This window comes from Lissotriton helveticus, chromosome 11 (genome assembly GCF_964261635.1).
Source record: "Lissotriton helveticus chromosome 11, aLisHel1.1, whole genome shotgun sequence".
NCBI classification, from domain to species: domain Eukaryota; kingdom Metazoa; phylum Chordata; class Amphibia; order Caudata; family Salamandridae; genus Lissotriton; species Lissotriton helveticus.
This window is the reverse complement of record NC_136072.1, coordinates 646,392,186-646,404,443: the sequence shown is the minus strand read 5'-3', so window position 1 is coordinate 646,404,443 and position 12,258 is coordinate 646,392,186. Positions and strand designations below refer to the sequence as shown.

The window sequence follows — 12,258 nt, the reverse complement described above, 5'->3', positions numbered from 1 at the left end:
GCACCCGCCAGTGTGGCGTGCGCATCCTAATTGTTGGTGTGGGACCGCCACATGCATTGCAGGCGGTCCCGTTTCCTGGGGCTATAGCATACTAATGAGCCCCTATGTGTCCCAGCATGCATGAGATGTAACACTCATCGGGGAGGCCCACCAGAGGGCTATTAAATTGATTGACATGCACGTGGACAGGTTGTTCTCTCAGCGTTTCTGGAAAGACTTTGAAAAGCCTGTGAACAAAGAGCGACCTGCTCCGAAACGCGTTAGGCAGAAATAAAGATCTGGATACAAATTGACGGTTTCAGGTTGAAATATGTCAGCAGTCGAGCGCGCCTTCAAACAAGGATAAAACTGTGGTGCCATAGAATTCCGGCTGTCCTGTCGGAGAAGGCTGCACCACTTGTAAAGCTTTGGAGAGGCCACAGGTTTGGAATCCGAAATGTGGGATTGCAGTAGAAAATGAAAATAAACCGTGCAATGAGATATGTAAAGGCCCACTGAAGGACTATTCATTTCAATAAATTATTGGAGCTGATGTAGACCCCACGAGAGGGGAAGTATTGCCTGAGAGATACTGCGTGTCCCAGCATGCACAAGAAGGAACACTCACCGGGGAGGCCCACCAGAGGGCTATAAATTGATTGACATGCACTTGGACAGGTTGTTCTCGCAGCATTTCTGGAAAAACTCTGAAAAGTCTGTGAACAAGGAACGACCTGCTCCAAAACGCATTAGGCAGAAATAAAGATCTGGATACAAATTGCCGGTGTCAGGTTGGAATATGTCAGCAGTCGAGAGCGCCTTCAAGCAAAGATAAAACTGTGGTAACAAATATATAATATAAAATAATACATACATTTATAAAATAAAATTCTTTTAGACTAGAAAATATTTACAAACACATTAATACATGAATGTATTTATTGTATTTCTACCCTATAACAACACACCAATAAAAAAAACACTTCAACATTTTTAATTACATTTTTTTTCCAAAATTAACTGAATAATCAATTAAAAAATTATTATCAATAAAACAAAACAATAACAATTAATTGACTGCACACGTTTTAACACTATGCTGTCCACAACACAAGTTAAACTCTAAAATAATAAAACACAATTAAACCTTATTGATAAATTAAAAACTATTACTATTAACAAATAATAATAAAGTAATTAAAATGTATCTAATACCTACACTTTACACCTTTAAAAGTAAAAACAACAGACTAAAAATTTAACAATTACCCAAAATACATATAAAATAATTAACAATAATTAACAACTATATATTAATTAAATAAATACAAATGACTTCCCATCCTTTACGCCTATAAACACCAAAACACACACCTAAAATGAATTAAACAATTACCTTAATTACCAATTAATTAAAATTATTTAATTAACATCAATTAGTAATTCATCAATTAAAAATAAATGACTTCCCACCCTCAACACCTATGAACACCACAACACACCTACAATTATTTACACAATTACCATAATTAATTACAATTAATTAATAAAAATTAATTAACATCCAGTTATTAATTCATCACCCTTAACACCTATAAACACCACAACACACCTACAATTATTTACACAATTACCATAATTAATTACAATTAATTAATAAAAATTAATTAACATCCAGTTATTAATTCATCACCCTTAACACCTATAAACACAACACAAACCTAAAATTAATTACACAATTCCCATAATTAATCACCAATTAATTAATTTAAATTAATTAACCAATTTTTAATTAATTAATAATAAATTACTTTACACATTTAACACTATAACATCTCAATTAAATATTAATAAATAAAAAATAATCAATACATTTAATATAATTAAATTACTTCCCACCCTATTACCCTATAAACCCCCAACCCGCTACAGAACTAAAAACGCAAAATTCAAATAAAGAACAAATAATTAATAACTACTAAAAATGTAACCCATATTTTAAATATACAAACAATTCTCATACAAAAAATACAACACATACATATAACATATATGATAAAATACATAACAATAATAAACAAACAGTTTATTTTTGCAAATGATATCAAACACTTCGATATTTGTAACATTACCTAAAATCGATATTCTTGATCACGAGATTCTGTATGTCGATATATCTGAACCACAATATTTGCAACTCGATATTTGTGCAACTTGATACTTTTTTTTTCAAAACTCTTTTTATTGAAAGATTGCATAAAATCACAGCATTCTGAACCCCAGAGGAGCTGTAACAATAACAGTACATCATATGTCTGTAAGAATATTGTTCCCTCCACCCTCTACCCCACACCCCAACTTCCCAACCCTCCCCTCCCCCTCCCTCTTTTGCACAAAGTCTCTCCGATACTGTATAGGTTAATCATACATGAATCAGTATATGTATCTTTGTCTCTACATGCCCATCACAACTGCCCCTCCTCGCCTCCCGTTGGTGTTGGAGGCTCCAGCCATAGGCCCCTGTAGTCTGCCCACCTTTTCCATATTTTATAGTGTTTTTTGGGACAGCCTCTGGCCTCAAACACTGGTCGTTCCAGTCCCATGCAAAAGTCCAGCCCTTTATTCCACCCAACTACCTTGGGAGCCCTGGGATCTTTCCAGGCCTGCGCCACATCTCGTTTGGCTAGTGTAAGGCCTAGTAGGAGCAGGTGCCGTTTGTAGACATTGCCGCCCACCCCTTCCAACACGTGGAGTAAGCCCAATTTTGCTGTACGTGGAAGGTCCCATCCCAGCACTTCAGATAGACAGTCCCACACACCAGTCCAGAATCTCACCAGGCCACTACAATCCCACACAGTGTGTAGGAGAGTGCCCATTCCATGACCACACCGCAAGCACGCCGGGGACTCAATCAGACCAGCCCTCCACAATCTCTCTCTCGTATAATAAGCACGGTGTAGGTATTTAAATTGAATTAGGCGTAGGCGGATGGCTATAGCCGCTCCCCTGGGGGACTCGAGAGCCTCCCGCCAATCTTCTTCCTCCAGCTCACCCACATCTCTCACCCAGCGACCCCTAAGGGGTTGCAGATCCGAAGAACAATGTGTAACTAGTGTCTGATATATCTGAGATATCTTCTTTTCTTCCAGGTCCCCCATAAACACCTTCGCCTCTATCGGGCCAAATTCGGGTAAAGTTTCTAGGCCCGCGAGTGCGGGTGTAAGGGCGTGTCTGAGATGCAGGTATCGAAAGAACTCTGTGCGGGGCATATCAAACTCTGTGCTAAGTTCCTGAAAAGATTTAAGCGTGGTGCCCTTTAGGACGTGGCCCAGCGCTGAAATTCCTATCGAGTCCCAGCCTCCGAATCCCCGGAGTGACATTAGTGCCGGCAGCTGCCCATTATGCCAGAGTGGGGTCTCCCTCGTTAGCTTTCCCCACCATCCCATACGACGTAGCGATTGTCGCCAAATCTGAAAAACCACTTGTGTTGCTTTAGGTAGTCTCTTTCGTAGCTGCGCCGAGTATAAGACCGTGTTCAGGGTGTCCGGTTCCATTAGGTACCTTTCAAGAGCATATGCCGGATCCCCCCTGTCACTGTACCACTAATCATTCAGGACTATAAGGTGTGATGCTTGGTAGTAAGATCTGTCGCCAGTCCCCCACAGTATGTGGACAGAAAGCAGGTTCGTAGGGCTACTCGCGACGCACCACCGGCCCACAGGAATTGGCCCAGAGCTGAGTTGACCTGTCGGAACCATTGCGGTGGGATAGGGTACAGGTGATTCTGTAATTGGTATAACATGCGGGGGAGGGCAACCATCTTAAATATAGCGGACCTGCCATATATATTGAGGGGCATACGGGACCAGCATTTCATCTCCTGCTGCACTTTATCCCACACCGGAACTACATTGCGCTCCCAGGCAATTGTCGGCAAGGTCTTCAAAAACACTCCCAGGTATTTAAGACCCCCAGCCGCCCTTTGTAGTGTCGAGGCCCACGGCCCGATCTCAAAGTGGTTACTCAGTGTCCAAAGTGTGGATTTCTGCGGTTTAAGGTAGAGTCCTGAAACTTCTCCAAAGATTGTCATTATTTCCAGGACCCGCGGCCCAGACCGATTCACGTTCGTAAGAAAAAACAGGACGTCATCCGCATATAGTGCGATTCTGTCCGAGGGTCCTGCCTCCCATTCAAAACCCCTCAGCTGCGCATCAATCCGGACCCATGCAGCTAGCGGTTCCATAGCTAGGGCAAATAGGTAAGGCGAGAGGGGGCACCCCTGCCTAGTGCCTCGCCCTATCGGGAAGACTGCTGACACTTCCCCCGCCACCCTCACCGAGGCCGTCAAATCGGTATACAAAAGCCGAATATAAAACATAAAGTGCGGCCCTAGATTGAGGCGTCGGAGGAGGGCAAATAAGTAGTTCCAGCTCAGGGAGTCAAAGGCCCTGTCGATGTGCGCCAATAGTAGCGCCGCTTGATCTCCAGTTTTGCTCATCGCCTCTACCGCCACGTGCGCGCGTCTAATATTGTGCTGCATCGCTCTGTGGGGCATAAATCCGGCCTGGTCTGGGTGGACTAGGGGCCATATGTATCAAGCTAATTAGCATTCGCAAAGGCCGAAATTCTGCGAATGTCGGCCTTTGCGAATGCTAATTAGATAAATGGTATGTATCAAACATGTTTGATGCAAAATAAGGAATTGCAAAATTTGCTATTCCTTATTTTGCAATTGCACTTAAGGAATCGCAAATTTTGCGATTCCTTAAATGCAATGTATCAAACAAAAAATATAAAAAAATTGCCATTAAGGATTCGCAAATTACCACCAACTTCTAGTTGGTGGTAAGTTGTGAATTCTTTTCAAAAAGCTTTTTTACAAAAAAACAAAGGTGCCATATGACGCCCATACATGCCTTTAGGGCATGTATGTGCGCCATATGCCCCCAAATGTCTTTTTCAGGGGTGCAGCAGGGTGTTCTTGAGACACCCCTGCACCCTTGAAAAAATTCCTAATTTGCAATTAGCAAATTGCTAATCGCAAATTGCACTTTCATTCCTATGGGCCTCCTGGCCCATGGAAATGAATGGGTAATCGCAAATTAGGAATGCTAAGGAATCGCTATTGAAAAGCGATTTTGTACATACATATCGTTTTGCGAATTCCAAATAGCGATTCCTTAAAATTCGCTATTTGGAATTCGCTAAACGGAAGTATACATATGGCCCTAGGTCTGTTATATACGGGAGTAGGCGGTTCGCAAGCGCTTTGGCTAGTATTTTGGCCTCGATGTTTAAGAGGGAAATCAGCCGATAGGACTCATGGCGGTCTGGGGGTCGACCGCGTTTACAAAACACTACTATTTCTGCATGCCTCCAGTCTGCCGGTAGGAGGCCCTCCTTTCTCGCTGCCTCCAGGGCAGCTTTATAATGCGGCCCTAGTTGGAGATGATAGCGTTTGAAAAACTCACTCGGAAAACCGTTGGGTCCTGGGGCCTTACCAGTGTTGAGCTCCCCCAGAGCTGTACCTAGTTCCTTGGCCGACAGCGGGGCCTCAAGGCGCTCACGCACATCGTCCGGGAGCACACGGGGCGGAAGATCAGTTATAAATTTGTCAACGTCAAGTGCCAAGAGGGAGTCCCGTGGGGCATATTGGGCCGCAAGGTAGCGGGCGAAACTGTCCGCCAGCTCCCTCGGGGCTGAAATGGAGGTTCCGGTATCGTCCCTGAGGCCCGGTAGTTCCTGTGCCTGAAACACTTTTTGACAGAGCCTATGGAGCATCGTGCTGGACTTGTCGCCCCACTGATATATTCTACTTCTCGTCGCCAGCCAGACCTGCCTAGCCTCGTCTAACAGAAGAGATGCATATGTTTGTTCTGCCAGTAGCAGCTGCCCTACATCTTCCTGGTGACTCGCAACTCCACACTGAGTCTCCAGCCGGTCTACTGTTGCTGCGGCCCGCACCAGCTCTTCCTGTCGTTTGCGGCACGCTGCTGCACACCAGGCTATATCCACCCCACGAAGCGTGGGCTTCAGAGCTTCCCAGGCCGTCCGTATGTCGGACACAGTGCCCAGATTCTCCTACCAGTATCGGGCGATGGCTACTTCCAAATGTTGCTGATATGCTTCCTGTTGCAGTTTCCAAGTGGAGAGGCGCCACCTGAATGGCTGTCTCCCCTTATCTAGGGTAACTTCAACTACCACCGGGGAGTGATCCGACAATCCACGCGGCATGATGGATGCCGAGACCACCCTATTCACAACCGTGGCAGGGACAAAAACATAGTCCAGTCTCGAAAACGAGTTGTGGACTGCCGAGACGTAGGAGTATTCTCGTTCATGTGTGTGGAGGTGTCGCCATGTGTCCACCCAATCCATGCCTCGCACCATGTCATTCAATTTAGTGGGGGTATCTGCTATAGGGTCGCCCCTAAGTCTGAGGCGGTCGAGCCGACAATGCATGACATCATTCCAGTCCCCCCCGATCACAGCCAGGCCCTCAGGGATTTCAGCCCATATTGTGAACAGTTTTTCAATCAGTGCCCATTGTAGTGGGGGTGGGGCATACACACTTCCGAAGATTATTGGCTCTGTACCCACCGTCCCCTGTACAAAGACATAGCAGTCCTGGGGGTCTGCCCATTGTTTCATATGAGTGTAAGACAGTCTGCGGTGCAGCAATATCGCCACACCCCGAGATCCTCTCCCAAAGCCGGCGTGATAGACCTGGTCGTAGCCATATCTCTGTAGGCTCAGTACTTTATTACCTAGTAGGAGTGTTTCTTGTAACATCAAGGCATCCACTTTCTCTCTCTTCCCCTGTCTCAGCACAGCACTTCTCTTAATTTTGTCAAGCATACCCCGTACATTCCAACTCATCACTTTCATCAAGGCTCTAACAGGTGTCCGCTCAGCGTTTTTCAGCCCCCATCTAAGCGTAGACGCAATTGTATACCAGGCAGTGGGCACATTGGACTTGGGCACCTCAACAGCATCTTTCGAGACAACCATGTGCAAAACAACTCCCTCCCCCCATCCCTCAGTTCCCAAACACACCTCCAGCCCCCATCCCCTTCTCCCCAACCCCAAATTCAACCAACAGTCCCAGAGAGCATCCCCACCTCCCCCCTCCCCATACCTCAGCAACGTTGAAGTACCTATTGCGGTATAAAGCATCCCCAGCCCCCAACGGGAGACTCGAGACCACCTATGCCAATGGATCCCCACCAATGAACCCAGAACGTCCCAACTACCCCCTTAGAAAAGCAAACTACCCCAACTCTGAGGCGCGTGTCCGCCTATTAGATCATCCCCCCAACCCGACTCACATCCCGTGTCCGTAGGTCTACATTTGTCTGCCAGTGGCCAGGCTACTGTAAGCATACATCTTCCCTAGCCAGGTCGTCAGTATCTGCCACCCAGCTTATATTGGGATATAGCAATCAAGCCAATAAGCTATGTCCCTTCATCCTTCACGGATCTACTTTCGGAGAGTCTGGAGGGTTAGTGTCTTCCGTGGTTCCCTTTTTGGCCGGGGAGCGTTTCGATGAGCGAGATCTCCAATTACTTCTGCTGCGTGAGCGCCGGGGCGTCCGCGGTGGCACTGCCGAGGAGGATGAGTCCGAGTCTCGAGCCGGCGGAGTGTGTGGTCGGACTCGCACCGTCTCGTCTGTCCAGGTGAACACCTCTTCAGGGGAGTTGAAGAATAGAGTGCGGGACTGATAGACCACTCGTAGACGCGCTGGATAAAGCAAGGCATATTGAATCTTGAGAGTGCGCAGGCGGGCTTTAGCCACCGTGAAAGATTGCCACTGTTGCTGCACCAGTTTCGTATAGTCTGGGAAGATCAAGATCCGCTGGTTATCCCACATGAGAGGCTCTTTCAATCGGGCTTGTTTCAGGATCATATCCCGGTCGTGATAATTGAGCAACCTGGCTATGACCGGCCTCGGGCGCTCACCAACCGGTGGTTTTTGAGTCAGTGCTCTGTGGGCCCGTTCGATAACAAAGCAGCGGGATAGGGACTCTGGTGGGAGCCAGCCCTCTAGCCACTCCGTGAGAAAGGTTTCCATGTTGCCCTTTTTGCAGTCCTCCGGAAGGCCGACAAAGCAAAGATTGTTGCGCCGAGCCCGTCCTTCGGCGTCCTCGGCCCGGAGCGCCAGGCCCTTCTGTATACCTTCCATGTGGGTCACCTTCCTCTTTAAAATCACCATATCGTCTTCCACTCCGGTGATCCGGGCTTCCGCTTCAGTAATGAGGGCCACCGCATTTCGCAGGTCCTAGCGCAGCAGGGTAACATCGGCTCCAACGGCCCCTATTTTGGCATCCAGCGTGTCCCTGGATTGGGTGATTGCCGCCAGGAGAGCTGCATTGTCCGGCCCCTGGGCCTGGCCGGCACTCGAAGCCCCAGAGTGTCCACTTGGGCCAGTGAATTTGTCTATAGTCCCCTGTTTCGAGGCTCCGCCGACACTCCCACCTCTGGTCATCGTCTGAGCTGGATAAAGCAGTTGGAGGCCCAGGCCCTGCACGCCGGTCGTGATTCGCAGTATCTACCCCTTGCGCCTTTCCTCCGAGGTCACCTCAGCGCACTGTACGCAGTGCTCCGCTGTGGGGCTTCAGCCTCAGTCAAATGGGGCCCGGGTTTAATTATCTATGGCGGTGGGGGCAGGGAGGCTGATTTTGCCATATGGTGAGGGGTTAATTCGGGGCTCTGGTATCCCCGCCGCCCACTGACTGCTGCAACCCCAAGATGGCCGTTGCAGGGGCCCGATCCAGGGCGCTCGTCGCTGTCCCTCGCCACTAGAAGAGGCTTACTTGTCGGTACCGGGGTCCGCTGCTTGTAGTCCGATGCGACTGCCAGGGTACTAGTGACCGTTCGTTTGCCCGGATACCACAGGCGGTCTTCCCTGTGCGCCTCTCTGTCCGCATTCAGCATGGCAGATGCTCCCGGGCTCCGGCGACCCCTCCGATCGTCCGCCAGCGTCCCCAGTCAACGTGCCACCAATGCGCCAGCCTGCGGCAGCGCCGCACCCCCTCGGATCACGATGGCAAGGGATCCGCCGACACCAGCGGGTCAGAGCCAGCACTGCCGCCGCCAGCCATCCACCCCTCTGGGCGTCGCCAAACTCGAGGTCCGCTGCTCGTCGTAGGCCACGCCGGTCTCGGGCGCCGTGCAGCATCTCTCGATGCCCTGAATCGGCCCAAAGTTGCACCACGGCTGCCGATCACCCTCCGCTGCACCACACCACACCGGGATATCGTCAGGTGCGGGGGAGGAAGGATAAATTGGCGGATATTGTAGCGGCGGGACGGAGCTCTGTTAAGCTGCGTCCGCCATGATGGCCTCCTTAGCCACGCCCCCTCGCAACTCGATACTTTTGATCGATATTCTGTCCCTGCTCCGTTGCTCACAACCGGAACAATATGTTGTGGTATCAATGCAGGAATCCGAGACATGAAAATGAATACAAAATTTTATAAGGGGCATGAGAACACCCTGACTCCAAAAGGCATGTGGAGTTGTCCCAAACACCCCCTCCCCACACCAGCCATTACAGGTCTCTGGGGCATGATCTGCACTGAGTTGCATTGTAATTGTATTGTGATGTAAAGGGTGATAACAGTTTTAAATCACAATATAAATCATTTGCTGCTGTCCACCATAATAAGTTTAGGAATTGTGGTGTACCCTAAGGTAATTTTACACTGTATAAAATGTTGTACCTCTGCTGGGATCTGATGAACCATGTTTGAGAGAAACCTGTTTTTTTCTCACAATTATCACATGATGGTTATGGAAAGTGTTCCAGAAGCTATTTTGAGAGCATATGTTATATATATTCACACTATCTTCCTTAGCCATACAAGAATAAAGTCTGCACCAACATTCTTATTTAAGGCAACAGTGGGACATGCCTGAAGCCATTTTGATTGAATTAAACCTGTAAAACTTGACAAAATTCCTTTACAATGACCAAAATTATGAGGGTCGTTTTGTCATCGAAATTATAGTTACTGCTCCAGGAAGCAAAATGAGGGCACATTTTAATGAGTTCTCAAATATCTTCCTCGTCTTTTTCAGTAAACATTCTGACCTGTAGATTTAAACATGTTTTCAACACCAGCTGTAACGTGTGAGTTGACTCCCTGCTAATCAACTGCCCCTTTACCACAATGTCCTAATAAGCAACTAGTGTGGTAACATTCTGCATTTATGACAAAACAGCTGTATAACTGACGGCATTTCATACAGACCATACTGCAGTAAATGAAGAAAGAAATACAAAGACTTCCAAGATGTTCCCCGAGAGGGAATATTTGGGGGCGGCTCAAATATCACCAAAATGCAGTCCAATGATAGGAGTGTGCAGATCGCTTAACTAACCGGTGTAACACATAAACAAGTGATCAATTGGATAAATAAACATAAAAATAGGAGCAAGTTTAAATGCCCTGTGTCGCTATTTGAGAACTCAGAAAGCGTGGCTTTGTTTGAACCTTCTAGAGCACTAATCATAATTTCAGGTGTGACACACACTTGCCATAACTACAGAATATCAGCGTTCCAGTTGGTAATTAGAACACTTCGTTAAGGGAAAGGGCAAGGCAAGTGGGAGGGGAAGTGGCCGAACAACAGACAATAGAGGGCAGTCGCAAGGGGGTTGGGTACGAACTCAGACACCGGAAGGCAGGGGAGGGAAAAGCGACTACAAGCTGACCGCAGAGGGCAGATGGGGGGGCAGAGTTAGGACAACAGATGATGCAGGACTGGCAGGAGGGGCATTGGCAGCACAACAGACCATGGAGGGCAGGAGGGAGGGGGCATGGGACAGCACACGAAAAATGGAGGGCCAGGGTGAGAGGGACAGGGGCAGGAGAAGCAAGCTGAACATGTAAGGCATGTGGAAGGGGCAGAGAAAGCACAATGCATCACGAAGGGCACGAGGGTCATGCACACAGACAACAGAGGGAAGATGGGAGGGGGGCAGGGGCAGAAAGCCAGCTATGCAGGGCAGGTTAAAGGAGCAGTGGCAGCGTAACGGACCTTGCATGGCATGCAGGGGGGTTAGTGGCATCACAACAGGATCACAGTGGGCAAAATGGAGGGGCAAATGCAGGTACAGCGAACACTGGGGGGCAGAAGAAAGAGGTAGGGGCTGGACTCTGACAATTGATGATAGGGAGAAGGGGGAAGGGGCAGGAAGCTGACCATGCAGGTCGGTAGGCCGGATAGTGGCAGCACAATAGACCATGGAGGGTAGGTGGGAGGAGCACAGACATAGACAATGGAGAGCAGGACAGAGCAGCAAGCTAACCACGCTGGGCAGGCGGAATGGGCAGTGGTAGCACAATGGAAAGAGCAGGCCTGGAGTGAGGGGCGGGGCCATGGACTCGGATCTGAAAGTTCACAGTTTACTAATGTGTTCACCTCTTAACTTTTACCATGCTGAATGAGACTTGTCTCCAGTACTAATTACACTGTTTCTATTTCACAAGCAGCTGCTTGGGATTTGTAAATCGCATGGCTACGAACAGGCGCCCAAGCTTGGATGATGCCATTAGTTATGTGAACAGTGATGTCATTTGAAATGTTATCAATTATGTCACTTAACAGCTCATTAGTGACGTGATATGTGAGGTCGTAGGCAGTGAATCGTGGGGCTCAGATTATAGTTAGGTCAGTAAAGTTTAACTGGTAAATTTCAGGGATTTTTGTTTTTCAAACTTTCATTTTTGTATTATTACAAGACCTAACTATAAAGTCACTTTAACCATTGGCTTTATATATCTAAAATAACACCACAAGTACTAAACAAGTTTAAACAACAATGAATGATTGTAAACTTTGAACTGCTAATTAGAACTTTGGTAATATTGTAGTCATACTTATTCCATATGTCAGACGTTTTGTTTATTATTTAGGGGCATGATTTTATTTACTCTATTTTGCATTTCATTTACCTTATCCATGCCACACTTTGTGCCAGCAGCAACCAACAAGGGAAGAAATGGAAGATCCTTTTTTTCATCTTGAGTTTGAGGTATGAACTCTACCGAAGCACATCGAGAATTTTTGGTACCAAAGTATTGAATAGCTGCCATCAAAGAAAAAGTTGGCTGTTGTGATGGAAATGCACAATGTATCTTTCCACATCCCGCATCCCTGAAAACATTAAAAAAGAAAACATATTTTACATTAAAAAGATTGTAGATATGTTGTTTACTTTAGCTGTAGCGTAAATTGTCCCTCTGCTTGACATGGTCACTGAGAATTGTTCT

At 47.2% G+C, this 12,258-nt stretch overlaps 1 protein-coding gene across 3 annotated transcripts in view; it reads right to left on the bottom strand.

The window, feature by feature from the left end:
* The window catches only part of LOC144791046 (disintegrin and metalloproteinase domain-containing protein 9-like), a 1,785,694-nt gene that overhangs the window by 531,306 nt on the left and 1,242,130 nt on the right, over positions 1-12,258 (bottom strand). For 2 of the 3 annotated variants that reach the window (XM_078665681.1, XM_078665682.1), the window contains one exon: positions 11,941-12,142. In XM_078665681.1, coding sequence (XP_078521807.1) covers positions 11,941-12,142 — 202 coding nt within the window. Of the gene's footprint in view, positions 1-11,940; positions 12,143-12,258 lie in introns of those variants that run through there. The other variant, XR_013602283.1, reaches the window with a different exon arrangement.